Source organism: Epinephelus moara, chromosome 11, assembly GCF_006386435.1.
Source record: "Epinephelus moara isolate mb chromosome 11, YSFRI_EMoa_1.0, whole genome shotgun sequence".
Lineage (NCBI taxonomy): Eukaryota > Metazoa > Chordata > Actinopteri > Perciformes > Serranidae > Epinephelus > Epinephelus moara.
In genome coordinates, this window is record NC_065516.1 from 36,617,154 (window position 1) to 36,638,195 (window position 21,042).

The following is a 21,042-nucleotide window of genomic DNA, read 5'->3' on the forward strand; positions in this document are numbered from 1 at the left end:
TCCGCCTGCTGCTCCCGTTACCCAGCCCCGGATAAGCGAATGAAAATGGATGGATATAGATATAGATGTAGATATAGATTGATATAAATATACTCTTATAGTCTTTTTTAAAATAATGTAGTGCTTGCTACAGTTACCTTATGGCATTGATAATGTTAATATTCCTGGTTCTCTGCAGTTGTAGCTGTTCTCCAGAATGGTCCGGGACTCTTTGTACGGTGCGGTTTGATGACTGCAGGAATGCAGGACAGGACCTGTGTGTACATGGCATGTGTATTGATGCAGACCGGGTTACACCTGGACAGGTAACCAGAAAAACAAAACTGCCTATAATAAGTGACACAAATTAAATATGTTGTCCGTGAACATTTTGCTGATGCCTTCGGTATCAACATTTTTGCCACTTGCCTGATACATGAATTACCAACACGTCGTCTCTGTGGGACGAACAATTCAGTATTATTTCATTTTGTTGATTTTGAATGACAGTGTTTTCACACTCTGACTATTTTTTTGTTTCAATAAACAGCCTAAATATCAGTGCATTTGTGAGAGCGGTTGGGAAGCTCCAGCCGGGAATCCATCCTGTGTGGCTGATGTTAACGAGTGTAACCTACCCAACAAACCTTGCTCCACCAACCCTCCTGTTCCCTGCTACAACACTCAGGGTTCCTTCTACTGTGGACACTGTCCTGCAGGTAACCATCAGTAACACCACTCGTACTCTGTGCTTATTTTACAACAGCACGATGCACAGCATTTCAATAGAAGATCTGCTATGTGTATTTCACTCTAGTTAGAGACTGCAGATGAAACAGATACAGACGGCTGTACAGATAGTCACCAGAGTAAAGGAAAGGCTTTTAGTATTGTACCACACACTGTGCAGGCAGAGCTTTAGTCTGGCTAACTGGGACTGATGTCATAACTGCTGGCTAACAAAAGTTTGTTGTAAGCCAGAGTTCTGCATGCGTCCATTTTTGAAAACCTGCACCGCCCATACCCGTAAAGCTCAGCACCAGAACCAACCTGCACCCGTTAATAAAAGTCCCACAACCCGACCCTGCACCCGTGATCAAACCCCCCCCCCAGGTTCCAGTCCCTCACATGAAGCTGGTTCTCCGTTCTTGAATTGGACGTCTCTTTGACTGGATGGTGAAAACATTCAATCACTGCCAGGTTAGGAAACATGTTAGCATGCTCCTTCCACCACCATCAAACCTCCAAAGGATCCTCCTTGGGTGTCTTGAACTCCATGTAGGCTGCCACCTCATCCTGCTCCAAAGTTTCATGGCTGGAGTTTTCTCCTGTTGCACAGCTCTTTGCGGGTCACCAACAATTAACTAAATGACACATATTACCTAATAGAAACTATTTCAAAGCGTCACAAAACACAAAACAGAATCCAGTGATTTGGTGGTTTCAACGTTCAGGGTGATTAATCAGAGTCATTCAGGCCGTGATGTCTGAGTATGCTGATCAGCCGAACATATTCATTACTAACTATGATTATTGACTTAGCTTTTCATTTATAAAGCAACATTATGCAACTTTTTTCTTTAAAATATCAGCTTCAACATTATTTAGATGAGACACTGACTTGTAACAGGGAGACTGGTGCCTCTGTCATGCCCACTCTGCACCCAAGCGCCTGTTCCTGCAATGTGTAGTTTTGGGGAGCAGGCAGGCTGCTGGGAGAAGTGTAAGGCTTTACAGCACTACATCATCAAATGCACGTGTACAGCTGTGATGAGATCAGTGAGACAGGGACGGCAATGATAAGGTTGCAGCCTACACCACAATCTTTCACAAATAACACTGGCAGGGATCACTCTGCTGCCACACTGTCACTGTTTTCCTGTTAGCCATGATCCAGATCATTACAGCTGACGTCAAAACAGTATGAACAGTTTGCAACTTGCAAGCACAATTTGTATTTATGAATTGTATGTATGTATGTATGTATGTATGTATGTATTCATTTGGCTGCTGAACTTTTTGAACCGAAGTGGTGGGGGTTGAGGAGTGAAGACCCCGAGCCCTGTGGCGGGTAAGGTCACAGAAGGCTTGAAAAATGCACCAACCTCTACTCACACACTCTAATACTGAATCTTAATCCAAATTAAATTGAAAAGTTGGTACCCCGGAGCAGTGGGTAGTGACAGACAACAGACAGGTTGCTGCGCTGGGCTAACAGGCCGGGCCGGGCCAGGCACAGCAGGGATTTACATTTCCATCACAACAGGTCTACCTTCTTAAAGGTGTGTCTTGAAGTGATGATGGTTTGTCTTGAGTGATGATGTTTAAAAGCAGAGTGCCTTGCCTAGGCGAGGCGAGCTGAGCCAAGGAGACACACACAAAACCAGTCTACCTGAGTTTCATCAGCATTTAAAACCAGCTTTAGTTGTGAAGGCTGAATCTGGATGACATTAAAGACAGTCTGCAGTTTGGCCACAGCCTCTGTGATCGATGAGCAGGCACAATACATCACTGTGTCATCGGCATAAAACTGAAAATTGGCACCAACCACATTTCAACCAAGACTATCAATATAAATCGAAAATAACAGTGGACCTAGCACTGAGCCCTGGGGTACACCATTACAAGTGTTGAGCCAGTGACAGGTGAGCCTGTCAAACTGACCACACTGAGACCTTTCTGAGATGTCATTCACAAACCAGCCCACTGCCTGCTCTGATATACCAGTCAACCTCTGCAATGGAGCCAGGTGGAGTCTTTATTTCCCAGCAGACCTGTGGACCAGCTTGTCTCCTTTTGTATGTGCTCTTCTAAAACTCACAGCTGGTGCAGATGGCAGCCCATCTTTGAGGAGTGGATCACCTTTTATGATTTTCCAATTATTTTTGATGATTTGCTTTACTTTACCTGCTGTGACGTTGCACTGTGTCACAAAATAGACCTTTTGTTTTTTCTCTGGTTCTACTATGTTTCAGGTTGGCAGGGCAATGGCTACAGCTGTCAGGATGTGGACGAATGTTTGACCAATAATGGCGGATGCTCCACCACTCCTGTGGTACAATGCCTAAACACCATGGGCTCCTTCCATTGTGGTCCCTGCCCTCCAGGTATGACGGAAGGAAATGAGTCACAAGTTCAACTGCAGTGCTGTGAATTCTGCATGACCGCCAGAGTTCTCAGAATTCTGAGAACTCTGGCGGTCATTCAGATTTCATAGAACTGTGAGAGGGTTAGAAAGGCCCTGACCACCTACATATGTAGCAAGACATCCCCTCTCTTAAACCACACACCTCCAAGTTTCCATCTCTTTCCTTTTACCCTTTCTGAACAAGTTGTCATGGTCCTGGTTTTTCTGTGTGCAGTTTTAGTCCGGCTACCTGCAGCAGCAGTGTTCCTGTCATCTTTCCTTCTGACAAAATCAAAGTAACAGGAATATTTCCAGGTGCTAAGATAAGCGTTTCAATCTTTATAATTAGCTCGCTGCTTTGTGCCGTGCCTGTGCAGCGCGACGATTACTAAAATGAGTTCACTGATGTGACGATGTGTTCCAAGTCAGTAGTGACGTGATAACAAACGTAACCCTGTAATGAGTTGACGGTTTTGGAGTCACTGTAATATTATCACTGAAATTTTATTTGTAATCAGTTACACTACTTGTTACTGGAAAAAGTAATGTTATTACTGTAACAGATTACTGCCCAACACTGGTCCTGACCAGTAAAAGCAACAAATAACAACCACCAGAAAGAATCCATATTTGCTTCATTTTAAAGACTCATCTTGTATTTTTGCAGGTTATGAGGGCGATGGGAGAACATGTACCCAGGCCAATATCTGTGCTACCAACAATGGAGGCTGTCACCCATTGGCCACTTGCTCCTCAACCCCAGGTAAAAACATACATAAGCATGATTTTATTTCTTTCCTGTGAGTTTATCTATCTCCTTTAACTTTAGCTTATATTGTAGTTATGCTATGTAGCGTGTGAAATAGAGTATGATGAATGTGCTAGGAAAGGTAGTATCAGCACTGTCTCTACCTGGAGCTCGCATGTACGGAGCCTGGGTTTGGTTGAAGGTTGCAGTGCTGTTTGGGCTGAGAAAGCCATGTGTAAGTAAGGTAAAGGAGGTTATTGGGTTGGTGCGGGGAGCAGTGAGACCTGGCATTAGGGGAGTGTCTCTGGGACGCCAGAGATCACTGTCTAGCCTCCTGGAGGTGTCGTGGGACCAACTAGACGAAACACTGGTGAAAGGAGGTTCCCACCTGATGACATATATATATCAATATATCCATATTCTTCCTTGAATCCTCTGTCTGTTATAATTGTTGTTACATATATTCCTTATACATACTTTCAGATATCTTGTCCTCTGACCTGTGCTGTATCATTTACCTGATGTTTTCCATGTTCACTTTGTCAATAAAAAAAAAAAAAGGGAAAAAGAAATCGGTTTGTCATATCATCAGAAATCAGCATCTTTGCGGATTCCGATATTTCTTTTTTAAGCCAACATCTGGCGATACTGCGAGTTAGAAAACAAACTTACCGTTGGCGACAGCGACAGTTTCCACCATACACCACTCGGTAAGCTTGTTTTCTAACTTGCGTAGCATATGTTCCTTATGTTAGCATGTAAGCTGGACTGAGTTAGCTTCTTAATCCGAGAACTGATAAACTTCATTAACTCTTGATTCAAAGGTATTTATACAGTGTCTAAATCAGATCTGACTGTCAGTCTGTGTGACTGTCTCTTGTGTACAAATAATGTGGAACATGATCATGTGTTCCTCTTCTTCTTCTTTGTCTTTTTCTTCTTACTCAATCCTCCCACATCCACCAGGCACAAGCCTTCCTGTATGCACCTGCCCTCCAGGCTACACAGGAAACGGTTATGGACCAACAGGTTGCACCCAGACCAGCAACGTCTGTCAGACCAACAACCCCTGTGTCAATGGACAGTGTGTGGTGAGTGTGTGTAACTGTGCATGTATGGCTGTTCAGACATGGTGGGATGCTGCGTGGCCATCATGATGAAGATGCTCTGTCTGAGTCTGCTGTAGTTGGTCTAGTTGGAGTATTAAAAAAACTGTTGAGTATGCGGAAGAGATAAATTGCAGAGCAGACTGCTGGATGTTGGTTGGAAACCTGAAAATAAGCTTACAGGGGATGGTAGCAACAATTAGTGATGGCCAAATGAAGCCTCATGAAGCATTTTCTTTATTTTCTGAGCCCACTAGATGGCGCTCATGGTTTAAAGAGAGAGGCTCAAAGAATGGCAATTCAGTGTGCTTTCAACCTTTTGTTGAACAAAAGCGCCATCTAGTGGGCTCAGAAAGTAAAGAAAATACTTCATGAGGCTTCATTTGGCCATCACTAGCAACAATAACAACAGTGGCTCACTAACAGTTAGGGTGTGGGGCCAACAGAAGCAAAACTAACCTCAAGGAGGACGTCCGTAGACTCGATTGAGCTGAAAAAGAAATGTGTTGTTACATTTCTGGGGAGATGCATGTCAGGCTGCGGCGTAGGGTATAGCATAGGCTCTACGTCCATGCAGGGCTTACGGCGTAGGGATGGCGTCGATTCAACGCAGAGGTATAAATTCCGCTTCATGGGCACAGAGCCCTCTCTATGGCTGGCCCCAAGCAATGTAATTAACTTCCTCCCAATGTCTGATTCTACTATTGAGATCCTTAAGAGTCAACTTAAAACAACCTCCTACTTATTGTACAACATTTAAGAACACTGACTCAGAACTTATGCATGTCATTGTCAGCCATAGTTGTTTGCCTTATTGCCATATTGAAAGCTTTAATTGTAAAGCTGGACTAACCCACGTATTTGCAGAATTATTTGCAGTAATGTGTCCAAAGTCTGAATCAGTCTTTAAGTGCTTTATAAATCCCACCTTTGTGTTTGTGCTAATGACATTCTCAAGAACAGAAAATGCAGAATCAAATCCATGTGTAGCAACAAATCCGTGATGTCTGACTTGTGCACCACTGCTGTCACAGACCACCACCTCGGCTCCTGGATACATGTGCAACTGTAACCCTGGCTGGCAAGGACCACTCTGTGACCAGAATATCAACGAGTGCTTAAGCAACCCCTGTCAGAATGGAGGAACCTGCACCGACGGCATTAATGGATTCACATGTACTTGCACTGCCCAGTGGACTGGCCCGCTCTGCCAGACCTCACAGCAAGGTACTGGCAGGACAGTAACATATGGAAGGGCTGGGGAGATAAAGGAGGGGAGGTTAAGGGAAGAAGCGGGAGAGATGGGTCAAAAGGAGGTGGAGAAATTACAAGGACAAGATGAAGAGAGTAGAACGGATGTGCAGAGACACAGGAAGTAGAGCTGTAATCAATTTTTTTTCTAAACCTCTGTTTGTGTTCACAGAGTGCGGAGGTTACCTGACTGGCCCCGCTGGTTCCTTCAGTTATCCCAACACCCCAGGTCACGATCATTACGATCACAATGTCAACTGTGCCTGGGTGATCCGTGCCGACCCACACAAGGTCAGCCTCTCTCTTAAGAGATTTCCTTTTCCACACGAATCCTCTTTCTATGTTACTGTGTAAGTTTGACAGCTTTTCTTAGTCCTTTAACCCTTTAATGTCCACACTGAGAAAAAAAATCTTTGCATTTTTATTTCCATAGGACGATGATAACAAAAATCACTGGGCCTCACGCAGAAACATTGTCTTAAATTTCTCTCATATTTTCTCTTAATTTTCTGGCAAGGAAAATTGATAAGATGCACCAAACCTTCTTAACCGCGCAAATCTGCTCTTACCCAGATGTGCTGCATGATGAATCCCACTAGATCATAGGTCACCTATTAGCATAGGTAAAGCCCCCCAAACACAATATCAGGGCAGGTGTTTTGCCATGTGCAAAGACTCTGGCACATGCCCAAGACCTGGAGAGATGCCACCTGAAAATGCATTGTTAGATACACTTTCACACCTGTTCTGTTTGGTTCAGTTCATTCTAATTTAAGTAGTTTTGCCCCCTCAGTGCGGTTCGTTTGTGCAGGTGTGAACACAGCAAAACAACCGGACCGAGACCTTCTTGAAGAGGTGGTCTCAGTCCGGTTCCAAAGGAACTCTGGTGCGGTTGGTTTGTGGTGAGAAGGTGTTCCGACCTGGATGTGAAGCAACTGCAGTCACATGACACATTGTTTGGGTTAAACATGAGCATGTTACAGTCCTGGAGGATTATTAATGTGCACCTCCTCCTGTACTGCCTTAATATGCACATTCAGCACATCCAATGCATCAAAACATTGTTTTCTAGTTGGAGCCGCGCCTCGTTTTCAAACTGTATGGTTTGACTAAAATGAACAATGACAGCAATATAGTCCACGATGAGCAGCGCTAAAATCAACCTGCGTAGTTGTCCCTCCATTGTGACATTAGAAAGTGTCACATTTATCTTGCAAGTGTACTCTTCTTCAACGTTTGCTTTACTTCCTGGATTTTTCCCACATGGAAATTCTGACCAATCAAGAGCAGCTTTCTCACACAAGGCATTTGATCTGGTCCTCTTGTAAATGCTGCCGTGAGAACACGAACCAACTCTAGGCAATTATACAACTTTGGAACAACATGAGTCCCTGATTCAGACCAGAGGAGACCACTCTAGGGCTGACAGCAGCCTAAAAGCGAACATATGATTTTACAGAGTGCCGGTGCTGGTGTTACAGGTAAATGCAATGCCATGTCAGCAGCAGTGGTGAAGGAAGTAATCAGATCCTTTACTTAAATTAAAGTACTGATACCAAACTCTAAAAATACTCTGTCAGTAACAGTTTCTAAAATGTTGCTTAAGTGAAAGTTTGTAAGTATAATCAGGGAGATGTATTAAGTATTTAAAGTAAAAGTGCTCAGTGGAGAGACGTATAAATTAATTTAAACATTTAAAATAATTCAAAGGAAAAGCAGCAAGTCCTCATATTTGAGAAGCTGGAACCATGAAATGCTTTTTGCTTGAAAAGCAATTCAGTTAATTATCAAAATAGTTACCTTTTAATTTTTAATTAATCGACTAATCAGCTGCACTATATTTCAATATGGTTTGTGAACAAAAATCTTAATTTGTAAAGTAACTAGTAACTAAAATGATCAAATAAGAAGTGCAGTATGTCCCTCTGACGTATATTGAAGTAGAAGTACAAAAGCTGCATGAGATTAAAATATTCAAAGTAAAAGTACCTCAAATTGTGCTTCAGTACAGTACTTGAGTAACTGTGTGTTACATTTCACCAAAGGTCAGCAGAGGGACACACATGAACTGACAATACAAATGATGATGTGATGAGTCCTTTGAATTGTGTGTTCTTTCTTCTTCAGATTCTGCGTATTACCTTTCCATTCTTCCATCTGGAGAGCAGCACCAACTGCAACTATGACTTCCTTCAGATCCATGATGGCGATAGTGCCTCTGCTTATATGATCGGAAAATACTGTGGCCAGAATAGCCCAGCGGAACTCTTCAGCTCCCACAATTCCTTATATTTCTGGTTTCGTGCCGACAGCTCTATCAATGCTGGTGGCTTCACAGTTGCTTGGCAGTCTCAGGACCCAGGTAGGGGTGTAATCCTTGAACAGCATGGGTGTCATTCGCCAATATCTTCCTTTGTCTTTCCTAAAGTTGTCTTTACGAAAAGTCCCAAGAAAAGTCTACGTCAGATTCACGACGTGTTCTTAAACGGCAGAATTGTTTGCACCTGTGTTCTTATCATGATAAATCCCATTGTCCTGGTGAGTTGACAGAGCATGCCAGCTGATTATCATCGTTAAACACCCAGAAAATACCCATTAAAAGGCGTGAGACTGCAGGGCCGTGTGCACAGAAGTCTGATGAAGAGGGTGGAGCACCAGACTTCAAACTAGGAATGATTAGACATTTAAAAGATCAAATTTCCGCCACCTAGTCGGTTAAACCAATTTGTTTCATGTACAAGGCCGCTTAACTGTCATGCAGCCGCCCGCCACTAGTGGGTGCTACAGAGCTGTCAGACAGCAGTCCCCCTCCCTGTGGTAATGCTCGAGTAGACTGTAGTTTTAAATTGGAGAGATGTCGTCTTTGGGACAGTGTTTCAGATACTGAACAATAAATTGTGCTAAATTTGACTGTTTCTCTGAATGTCCTGTTTTTAGACTAGTCGACTTGTCTTGATTAAAATTGATTGATTTTTGTTTAGTCGACAGGGAAAATTGTTGCCAGGTACATCCTCACTTGAAACACAAGAAGTAAAGGTACTTCTGCAGGAGGCGAACACCAAACAAGTTGTAGCAGTGTCAGGAGTAGTGGTGGCCAAATGAAGCCTCATGAAGCATTTTCTTTATTTCCTGAGCCCACTAGATGGCGCTCATGGTTTGAGAGGCTCAAAGAATGGCAATTCAGTGTGCTATCAACCTTTTGTTGAACAGAAAACGCCATCTAGTGGGCTCATGGAATAAAGTAAGTGCTTCACGAGGCTTCATTTGGCCATCACTAGTCAGGAGTGGAGATAAAATCACACGAAAAGATTCATGGGCGGCTAAAAACACACGTTAATCAACCACCCGACTTGTAAACGGCAAACCTTATGCATTAAGGGAGCAAAACTGTCAGGTTTTGTTCATCCTTCCCTAATTTCTCCCTCTCATCTTAGTGTGTGGAGACGATCTCACTGCCCCCTATGGAAGCATTAACTCACCTGGTTACCCTGGAAACTACCCACCCAGCCGAGACTGCTACTGGACAGTAACAGTGGAACCTGGCTTGCTCATCACCTTTGCATTCGGGACGCTCAGTCTGGAGCAACACCCCAACTGTAACTTCGACTTCCTGGAGGTGAGAAAAGCTGGACTGGGTAAAACCAACCGACATAATGATCCCAGACAGTTGAATGATACCTTGATGACACAGTTTCTCTGTGTGGGTCTAATAAAAAACATCACGTCTGAAGCAAAGCCACCCAAGGCGATCTTTGATTCACAGGCAGGCTATGTTTTGTGCTCCTGTTGCTAACCTGGTTACCTTTACAGAGGATCTGGCTCAGTGCTGAACTCAAACAACTTTAACACTGGTTTATTAGTGATGGCCAAATGAAGCCTCATGAAGCATTCTCTTTATTTTCTGAGCCCACTAGATGGCGCTCATGGTTTAAAGAGAGAAGCTCAAAGAATGGCAATTCAGTGTGCTTTCAACCTTTTGTTGAAGAAATTGCTTCATGAGGCTTCATTTGGCCATCACTACTGTTTATGTTTGCTGTTCCGTCAGGTTTGTGCACTGTTACCACAAGTGAAACAAGCCGACTGTAGCACAGCCTCACAACCTCTTACAACTGTTCTTCTATTAACTGTCTTGTGTGGCCACATATCGTAGATCCGGGATGGTCTTCTACCTGAGGACCCAGTTCTGGGAAAGTTCTGCAGCACTGGATCACCTCCCCCCCTGCAAACCACTGGTCCAGCTGCATGGATCCACTTCCACTCCGACTTTAGTGTTTCTGACCGAGGCTTCCACATTACATACACAACATCCCCAAGTAAGACAGTGTTTACACCCTTTAGCACATCCTACAGAGCAACTGTGTCACATTATTCATGACCTTGGGAGCAGTATGTCAGGACAGGGCCACTCTAACTTGCTATCAGTCGTACAAAGAAATGTCATCCAGTGTTTTCTTTCCCCCAGCGTCTGTATTTCCTGGGTGTTGCCATACATCCACGTGAGCCATAAAGATATCTGTGAGATTTCTCTGTTTCCATGTTTCTGTGTTGCCATAGCAACCTAAGAAACACACATTTAATGTTGTGATTTAGGGGTCCAAGCTCCAGTGGACTCTCCTCGTCAGTGTTAAAGTTAAATGTTTGTGATTTCGTTTTTTGTTTGAACAGTGTCATCTTTAAATGTAACCGATAGATGTGGAAATTGGGACAATATGTAGCAGGCACATAGACTGTGCTGTGCTCCAGATTCAGCATGTTAATTTTAATCCCATTTGGCCCAACAGTGCATATTTAAACTATGAAAATATATAACGTACCGAAAGTGTTCATGCTTGGCATTATTGCACAGGAATGGTTCCTGACACTGTGGACTGGTGTGAAGTGGTCATCATAGAGACGGGCTGTGGAGAGAAAGTGCTCTCGTGCCTTGTTATTTTGGTGTACAGTGTTTTGCAGCGCCTCCCAGAGGGGAGAAGTTGAAACAGCTTGTGTCCAGGGTGACTGTGGACGAGTAGAAGTCCTGAATGGAGATCACCATTTATTTTCTATATAGTTTTTGACTGTCTGTTCTTGTCCTGTTTGGTGGCTGATCCGAATCACACAGTGACAGACGTGCAGAGCACAGACTGGATTATTGGGTGTAGCACTGTATCAGCAGCTCCTGAGGCTGGTTGATCTTCCTGCGCTGGCACAGGTCAACATCTCTCTGCTGGGCCTTTTACTCTGATGGTGTTGCTGTTGGACATCTGCTTTAGGTCCCCAGACACCTGAGGGATTCCACGGCAGACACTGTGCTGTTGAGTATGGTGAGGGTGGCAGTATTGGAGGGCTCCTCCTGAAGTCCACTCACTGTGACAGTCTTTCAGATATGCACAGATGAAGCACTCCTCCTGCTTTGCAAACACGTGCTCCAAATCAAAGCATGGATGAAAGTGCATGTGCGTATGCAGGATGAATTAAAGTATTGTGTCAATTCTAATGAAAAGCTGATGATGTTTCATGTCAACACCACGATCCAAGTGAAACATGAGTTTATTAGTGGTGACACACTGCCCTCTAGTGGCGTATCTGTCACTTACAGTTTGTGCTGACAGCTCAGGGTCTTCAGAGGCTGGTGCTGAGCTGCACATTGTTTTGCAGGTTTTAGCTTTTGGCACGGAGCTCGAGACTTTAATGCTCAACTGAGCTGCTGCTGTTACAGATGTGTAGGTGTTAGGGTGAGACCATATGAATCCATAGATGCTGAAATAATTACTGGATTCCTCACATTCCAACTAATCACTTGTATCCACACGCATGATAAGATGTAGTGTATGTCATGCATTTGATTATAAATAAGATTTTAAAAAATAGTTTAATTATTTCTGCAATTTGACAATATTATTATTATTACAGTATTATTATATTTATTTATAATAATTTTCAGTATTTTTAGGCATTGCGGGAGAAGGCTGAATTCAGTCAATTTTTTCAGTCAATCCACTGATTTTTTTTTCACTTGAAATTATATAAAATACAGTTTCAGTGAAATGTAATTCTGTCAGTTCCTTAAATGTGTGCATTAAAAAGGCTGTAATAGTGAAGAGAGTAAACTCCTGACAGTGTCATGCAGGAAGGGTTGTTTCAATCACAGCTTCCTGTGTGAGCACCTGAGTTTTTGGTGGTTACAACAACGAGTTGGACACAACGAACGTGACACCATCAAGAGTGTAGCCAAGGCACTTGTTGGCTGAGCCTCAGTCAAAGGACACCAGTCAAACTCCGGCCTGCTTGGCTTTCGTCTTTGGTGCTCCCTATTGGCTGTTAGAGACAGAAGACTCAAAAGGTGAGCATCAGTGGCAAGGACGTAACACTCTATCTAAAGGGAGTCGTGCCAGAGGCGTCAAAAACATTTTCTACTAAAACCCCCTGACAGTGCCATGCGTGACGGGGCACATGGATCAAAGCTTCCTGTTACCATGAGCCTCTCCAGCTCAGAGTTTGCTGTTAGAGACTCGCAGTGTTCCTAGGGATCGTCATAGCGGTGGATTGCACAGGGCCCAGTCGAGGCCCTCCTGATGTCAGGGCATCCAGAGGACTGCAGTTTTTGGCACTTCTTTGTTGGCGTCATTTTCCAGCCGTAGACGTTGCCGCTTGGTTTTTGACAAGTGCAAAGTTAGTTTTGTGGGACGTTACAAATGAGGCTGCATTTTGTGCAATGCCAGATGTGGAAGTAAAGTAGTGCTGGATGGAACCTCGCTAACAGGACTCTTACACTATACTGAGGGACAAAAGCGTCACTGCTCCAGGTATCCATCTGGTCATAGGTTGGTTTTGTTTTTTAAAACATCTTTTGTTGTGGTTTGAAGATGAGGGTTATTTTGAGGCCTGTTGGTTTGACAGGCTCTCGACACACTTCAGTTGTGTTTGTGCGTTTTCTTTTATAGCAGGATTTTTATATTTTTTGACAATGAAAAAGGGAAACCCCCTGTTTGTAAAAGTCCTCATGTACCTGTGACCTCGGCCTTTGTCTCTCTGTCCTCAGAAGGCTAAAGGATAACGGTCCTGACTACATGGCAGTCACAGTGAGAGTTCAGAACCTGTAGTGGAATAATAGTAGTGTACTTTATACCCTGTATGCTGTCACAGTTAAATTGCACCACTTTGAGACACTGTATGGTATACAAGGTTAGTATTTGTCAAATAATAATATGGATATATTTGTCTTGTATCTTTGATAATTACGTTGGTGTCAAAAGATATTTAATAATGACCTCAAACATCCTGAGCTGCACTGATGAAGAGTTACAGAAATTTAAACACTTATCACTCATTAATGACATGAAGAATGATTAATCAACATTTTGGTGTAGACGGAGATTAAACCGTCCTTGTGGCTGGCTCTCATCCTGACAGCGTGCACTGTCTGTGGTTATTTAAGCCTTCCCAAGTATCCAAACACGTCGCACACCAGGGGAATGGAAGAATAGGGTGTTAACAGATGGTTATCGGTAGAGATGAAAATGCTTGTTAGTGTCAGTCACGTTTAAATCATTTTTATCCTTAGTTTAAGGTGATGTAAATTAAAAACGATTTATTCGACAAAAACTTGTAAAGACTCGTGATCTTATAATCTTGCCGCCGCTCCGTCTCTGATCTGAAAAGTTTTACTGTTTAATCTACGCTTTCAATTTTAGAGCCTGGACAGTTAAGTTGTCCTTCGATTCTGTGGCTACGAGTGGAGTCCTGCGCGGTGAAGCTGGGTGAAAAAAGGTTGTTGAAGAAAACCTCCCGTCATAGTCTTCATCAGTGAAATGAACACTGCTTGCTTGCAAGATTACTTTTATGTGCATTTAACAGGAATGCCAATAACGTCCCAGCATTTGGACCTCTGTCAGAAAAGTCACAATAAATGTGACTGTCTGAAAATGTTTTGTGTATTATAGTTGTGTATTATAGTGTACTGGGAATGAAACCCAGAACAGCAAGCGACTGATGTCCTGTCTCTGCCACTCAATGCTCTGCTTTGCATCATGAGCCCCGCAGGTATCCAAACTCCTCACCTTAGGATGTGTTGTGTCTCAGGTGACCCTGGCTGTGGTGGCACCTTCACTGACAGTGAGGGCATCATCATCTCTCCAAACTGGCCCAACAACTATGCCCACAACCGCCAGTGTATCTATTTGATCAGGTTGCCAGCGGGTGAGAAGGTGGCCCTCAACTTCACTCACATGAACCTGGAGATTCACAGCAGCTGCACCTTTGACTATGTAGAGGTAAGACTTGTTTATGACTCACAAACAAATATCCTGATTCATATATTTATGTTCTTCAAAATAGAGCGGGGCGATATAATCACTTTGTGACATATTTTGATATATTTTCAAGCAAGATATACATTTAGACACCGTTTATATCGATATAGGGTCAAATTGCATTACGTGATGCATACAAGTGTTCATCTCTCCTCTCTCACACTGTCCGCACAGCTCCGCCCCCTCACTCACTCACAAGTTCTCCAGCAAAACTTAATAGAGCCGTAGCCTGACGTGCACCTCCCCAGAAATGTAACCACACGTCACAGTGACGCAGACCTCCTGTCTGTCTTTGTAAGCTGAAACCATTTCCCTCAGTGGAAACAAAGCTTTGATTTACTTTAATTTCACAGATAAGAAACAATAAATTGTGAAGACAATAAAGCCTCCACAAAAATGGAAAGTTGGGAAAGTTGTGCAGAGTGCGACCAGAGTGCGTCAGAGTGCATCAGAGTGGGACCAGAGTGGGACCAGAGTGGGACCAGAGTGCGTCAGAGTGCGTCAGAGTGCGTCAGAGTGCATCAGAGTGGGACCAGAGTGTGTCAGAGTGCGTCCAGAGTTGGACCAGAGTGCGTCAGAGTGGGACCAGAGTGCGTCAGAGTGGGACCAGAGTGCATCAGAGTGGAACCAGAGTGCGTCAGAGTGCATCAGAGTGGGACCAGAGTGCGTCAGAGTGTGACCAGAGTGTGAGAGTGCGACCAGAGTGCGTCAGAGTGGGACCAGAGTGCGTCGGAGTGGGACCAGAGTGCGTCGGAGTGGGACCAGAGTGCGTCGGAGTGCGACCAGAGTGTGTCGGAGTGCGACCAGGGTGTGTCGGAGTGCGACCAGAGTGCGTCAGAGTGGGACCAGAGTGCATCAGAGTGCGTCAGAGTGGGACCAGAGTGCGTCAGAGTGGAACCAGAGTGCGTCAGAGTGCGTCAGAGTGGGACCAGAGTGCGTCAGAATGTGACAAGAGTGTGAGAGTGGGACCAGAGTGCGTCAGAGTGGGACCAGAGTGTGTCGGAGTGGGACCAGAGTGCGTCGGAGTGGGACCAGAGTGCGTCAGTGTGGGACCAGAGTGTGTCAGAGTGGGACCAGAGTGGGACCAGAGTGCGTCGGAGTGGGACCAGAGTGCGTCGGAGTGGGACCAGAGTGCGTTAGAGTGGAACCAGAGTGCGTCAGAGTGGGACCAGAGTGCGTCAGAGTGGGACCAGTGCGGCAGAGTGGGACCAGATTGCGTCAGTGTGGGACCAGATTGCGTCAGTGTGGGACCAGAGTGTGTCAGAGTGGGACCAGAGTGGGACCAGAGTGCGTCAGAGTGGGACCAGAGTGGGACCAGAGTGCGTCGGAGTGCGACCAGAGTACGTCGGAGTGGGACCAGAGTGCGTCAGAGTGGAACCAGAGTGCGTCAGAGTGGGACCAGAGTGCGTCAGAGTGGGACCAGTGCGGCAGACAGGTGTTAGCTGCTAGCTTGTTATTCTGCCTTTACAAGCTTAATCATCTGAACTTGGTGATCAGAGTTTCACACACTGAAAGCCAAGACTTGATTTAAAATCAAACAAAACACCAAAGTGACCCAAAATCACGATGTTGACATGAATCCATGTTTATCCAGCAGTGACATCTGACTGAGTTTGATAGAGCACGCCACAGGTTTTATTTGCCATAGCTGTTGCTGATGAAATGAACGCTGCCTCTTACTACTCCTCTCTCTCCAGGTTCGTGACGGCAGGACGGAGACTGATCCTCTGATAGGAAGGTACTGTGGGAGCGTCCTGCCGGCTCCCATTCTCTCGTCCTCCAACTTCCTGTGGGTTCGTTTCAGGTCCGACAGCTCGGTCAGCAGGGCTGGTTTCAGGGCTGTCTACACTGTTGGTGAGACTCCACACATTTACACACGTGATATGACATCATGTTTATGTGTCGTTTGTTCTAGGATATGTTCTGAGAAAAAAAACAAGACCGTTGGGCCGCTCCTGTGCGGGCTGTGGGATAAAGATATCACTGGGGCGGATGTGGCTCAGCGGGGTTGTCCACTGATTGGAAAATCGGCAGTTCAATCCCCAAAGTATCTTTGAACCCCAAACTGCTCCTGATGGCTGTTCCATCAGTGTGTGAGTGTGTTTAAGCTGAGTAGCAGGTGGCACTGTGTACGGTAACCTCAGCCACCAGTATATGAATGTGTGTGTGAATGTGACATGTTGTGTTAAAGTGCTTTGAGGGGTTGGAAGATTAGAAAGGTGCTATGGAGGTGCAGTCCATTTACCGTGCCAGTAGGGGGTGGTCGTGATCACTGTGTGTGTTGCTCAGGTCTGAACCATGCACACATGGACAGGCTCGGGCTCATTGTCCTGTAAACATCCAGTTACTCTTACCGTGGAGCTGCAACAGTGGCAGTGGCAGCACATTTGGTGCCCTAGGCGAGCCTCCCCCCAGTAGTGATGGCCACATGAAGCCTCATGAAGCATTTTCTTTATTTTCTAAGCCCACTAGATGGCGTTCATGGTTTAAAGAAAGAGGCTCAAAGAATGGCAATTCAGTGTGCTTTCAACCTTTTGTTGAACAAAAAGTGCCATCTAGTGGGCTCATAGAGTAAAGAAAATGCTTCATGAGGCTTCATTTGGCCATCACTTACCCCCCGGTACCCCCCCACCCCCAAACAAACAAACAAACACACAAACTGCAAAACTGCACGTTTATCACTAAAATGCAAAAAAACAACCCAGCTAACAATAAGAAAATTAGATAATCAACAAAAACAAGAATTAACTTGTTCAGAAGAACAAACAATAAAAATAAATGACAATACAATAATAATAACACGTTCTAATTGAATTAGAGATGCACCGATTTTAAAATTCTGGGCTGACACTGAGGCTGGTTATTCAGCAGCTGTAAAAATTCAGTCAAACATTCAGTATCAGTGTTTGTTGCAGACAAGAAAAAGGGAAAAGAGATGAGCACCAGTAAATCTTGACGACTGAGTTATTGTTGATGCAGGCAAAGATATTTAGTCACATCTTTGTCTGTTCCATCAGCCGCTGACCAGCCGTCAACCCTTTCTCTCCTCAGGTTGTGGAGGCACTTTGTCTGGGACTGGGCAGATACGCTCTCCCTACCACCCCAACGCCTATCCCCACAACAAGGTCTGTGAGTGGGTCATTAACCAGCCAGAGGGCTATGTGGTCACCCTCAACTTCCTGTCATTTGACGTGGAGGGAGGCTCCTGCCGTTACGACTCTGTTGAGGTAAATTAAGTCATGGAATCAAACCGCTGGACCTGAATGTAAAAGTGATCACACTTCCAGTTTTTACTTCTAAATTAAATACAGAATAACAGCAACACCACTCCTCCTCTTCATCTTTTCCTTCCTCTTCTTCTTATTATTATAATTTTAACTGCAGTGAAGATTGTAATGTTAAGTACAAAATTACTTGTTCTTCACTTGAGTGTTTCTTTGTTCTGCTCCTTTAAACTTCTGTGCCGCATATTTTTCATGGTCACAGGCTGTCATTTATCGTCTTGATTGGGCGGGTCTTACTTACTATGTGGGCCTGTCAGTGGGCGGACGCTAGAGGTGAGAACGGAGGAAGAAGAGAGGAGAGTGGTGTGCTGTGGAGAGCTCAACTTAGAGATGAGCGATATGGACAAAAATTCATATCTCAGTACTTTATACGTGCTGGGCGACGTGTTCAGCTGCAAGTCGAAGAACAGCGTTATGCAACTTGACCACATATGGATACATCATAGGTGCTTCTGTGTCATGCCACTAGAGAGTAATAAAGAAATAACTTTGTTTCTGCATGTATGGTTTTTACTATGTGTGAAATGATTGATGAATGGAGAGGGAGATGGTGGTTAGTGATGGCCAAATGAAGCCTCATGAAGCACTTTCTTTATTTTCTGAGCCCACTAGATGGCGCTCATGGTTTAAAGAGAGAGGCTCAAAGAATGGCAATTCAGTGTGCTTTCAACCTTTTGTTGAACAAAAAGCGCCATCTAGTGGGCTCAGAAAATAAAGAAAATGCTTCATGAGGCTTCATTTGGCCATCACTAAGTGGATCACTTATAATGGTGCATGTCCATCTTCCAGGTCAGGGATGGCTCCACCTCTAGCTCTCCTCTGCTGGGGTTGTTCTGTGGTGTCAACATGCCCCCCCGGCTCCAGTCCACTCAGAGATCGATGTACATCCGCTTCAAGACAGACTCCTCCGTCAGCAACAACGGCTTCGAGGCAGCCTATGGCTCTGCGTTGGAGGGTGAGACAAGTATTAATGTTTAGCAACCATTTTAGACTCCGACTGTACCCCTGGGTTAGAAACTAATCTCTTGTTTGTCAGCGCAGATGTCTCGTAGAAGAAAGCACAAACTCATGATCTGTTGGAATTATTTGATGTGTCTGATATGATTCTGATAAAGAGGCTAAGATAGGAGAAGATACCCCCCTTCAGAACAATGTGAATTGAAGTTAAAATTAAAAACATATTTCGATATGATTTTAGCATGTGCAGGATTATGATGCATAAACCAATATACTGGTGTTAGAAATACTTTGGTAGAGGAGACAATTTTTCATGTCTGAGCACAAAAAAGAAAATCTTGCCCCTCTGTCTGGGCAAAGACTGAGGGACTTCTACTCCTGTACCATCGAGAGCATCCTGATGGGAAACATCACTGCCCAGTACATAAACAGCACTGAACAAGACCACAAAGAGTGGTTCATTCAGCTGAGCACACTACAGCCGCTGCTCCACCCTGCACTAAGGACCTTTACACCTGGTGCTGGACAAATATGGTCAGGAGAATTGTTAAAGATTCCAACCACCCAGATAACTGCCTTTTCATTCTGCTGAGGTTGGTAATAAGGTACCAGTTACACCAGGCAGCACTGAGAGGCACAGGAGGTGCTTCCTCCCTCAGGACACAAGGATCCTGAATAAAGATAAAAATATTCATTATTACTGCACTGCTGTAAATGCACAGTTTGAAGGAACTGACAGCAGGACGTTTCACTGACATTGAATTCATATTATTTCATGTGATAAATAAACTGATTGAAGTTTAGATTGATTAATTTAAGACTCGTGTGCAATACAGATGTGTTTCCATATCGAAAGTGATATTTTGTGTTCGATATGTCAGTGAAGATTCTCAGTCATCCAGGTCATGGTAATCGTAAGTGCTAATATCGTAGGCAACTGGATTTGCTTGCAGACGCAAGCAAATCCAGTTGCCTACAATATTAGCACTTACGATGTGTTCGATATCATCACCTTTGCACTTGGGCAATCCCCATGTTTGTGCTTTGCAGTTGCACTCTACTTCCCTGTACATGCCATGATGTTGCAGTGATCCTGTCACTAACATTCTTGCAGAACTGTATGTTGGAATTGGCAGCAGGGTATGCAGAACCTAACTGGGTGCTATCATGTTTAACTATATGCCAGTGGTGCTGTCACTGATCCTCAGAAGCTACTTTCAAGGTTCTTCAAAGTCTGCTGATCTCACACGTTGACCAGTTGTCCTTTTTTGTCTTGTGTCAGGCTGCGGTGATACCTTGACCACTCCCACAGGCACCATCACAAGTCCTGGCCACCCCTCCAGTTACCCCCATGGTGCCAACTGCACCTGGTACATCAGTGTTTCCCCCGGCAGCCTGGTTCGACTGTCGTTTGACTCCTTCAACCTGGAGTACCACATCAACTGTAACTATGATTACCTGGAGGTGTACGACAACGGCACTGTGCAGACTGGAACAAAGATCGGAAGGTAGCCTACACATGTCTGTATAACTCATATCTATCTGTCTAGCTACAGGGGGAAAGTGTGACGGTGAGTGTGGGGAGCAGACGACAGAGTGATGGGAGCAGAGGAGAGTTCAGCCTTATATGAACATATCAAGTGAATGTACAGAAGAGTTCAGAGTCTGTGCACATATTAATGCTGCAGCTCCTCTAAACCAGGAGAATAATACTGTACTACAACTGTACCAGCTGCTACAACAATTCATGTATGTACATATATATATATTAGGGGCGGGAATCACCAGAGGAGGACCCATGATTTGGAACCTTTTATTCCAACTGTAAATTATTTCCCCAAAGGAAAACTTTGTCGACATCAGTTTGACCTCCTGAGATAAAGTTTTCAGTCTGTTCATCGACTTTAACCATTTTTATTGCAGCAAAATGTGACACAGAGCAGACACACTGACCAACACCATTGGGGGGCTTTGAGTTTGAACGATGCTGCGCTTTAGCCAATCACAATGGAGGGGGCGGGGCCGAGATGTGCAGGTGTCCCCAGGAAATGTGTACCTACAGAAACGGCAAGCTCCACGTCCATGGCGACCCACCCAAAACGCCGTCTCGTCAACGTGAAAATATTTTTTCCAGCTGATGTCTTAGTTACAACATGATTGAGCTAACTGGAGTAGTTTCATGTCGTATCCGACAACGGGAGGCTTTTAACAGATGACGTCCTGATGTTAGCTTTGCTGCTAGTGTTAGCTGTCCCTGTCAGCTGCAGCCACTGATGCTTTCTAGACATCGTGATTTCCC

The 21,042-nt window shown here is 44.5% G+C and overlaps 1 protein-coding gene across 1 annotated transcript in view; it reads left to right on the forward strand.

The window, feature by feature from the left end:
* Positions 1–21,042, forward strand: part of cubn (cubilin (intrinsic factor-cobalamin receptor)) — an 86,313-nt gene that overhangs the window by 8,188 nt on the left and 57,083 nt on the right. The window contains exons 6-20 of the mRNA XM_050056397.1: positions 179–305; positions 530–698; positions 2,955–3,086; positions 3,774–3,869; positions 4,821–4,942; positions 5,995–6,187; positions 6,384–6,502; positions 8,339–8,573; positions 9,646–9,827; positions 10,362–10,524; positions 14,273–14,463; positions 16,200–16,356; positions 17,554–17,729; positions 18,576–18,741; positions 20,026–20,251. Of these exons, the coding sequence (XP_049912354.1) occupies positions 179–305; positions 530–698; positions 2,955–3,086; positions 3,774–3,869; positions 4,821–4,942; positions 5,995–6,187; positions 6,384–6,502; positions 8,339–8,573; positions 9,646–9,827; positions 10,362–10,524; positions 14,273–14,463; positions 16,200–16,356; positions 17,554–17,729; positions 18,576–18,741; positions 20,026–20,251 (2,454 nt within the window). The remainder of the gene's footprint in view (positions 1–178; positions 306–529; positions 699–2,954; positions 3,087–3,773; positions 3,870–4,820; positions 4,943–5,994; positions 6,188–6,383; positions 6,503–8,338; positions 8,574–9,645; positions 9,828–10,361; positions 10,525–14,272; positions 14,464–16,199; positions 16,357–17,553; positions 17,730–18,575; positions 18,742–20,025; positions 20,252–21,042) is intronic.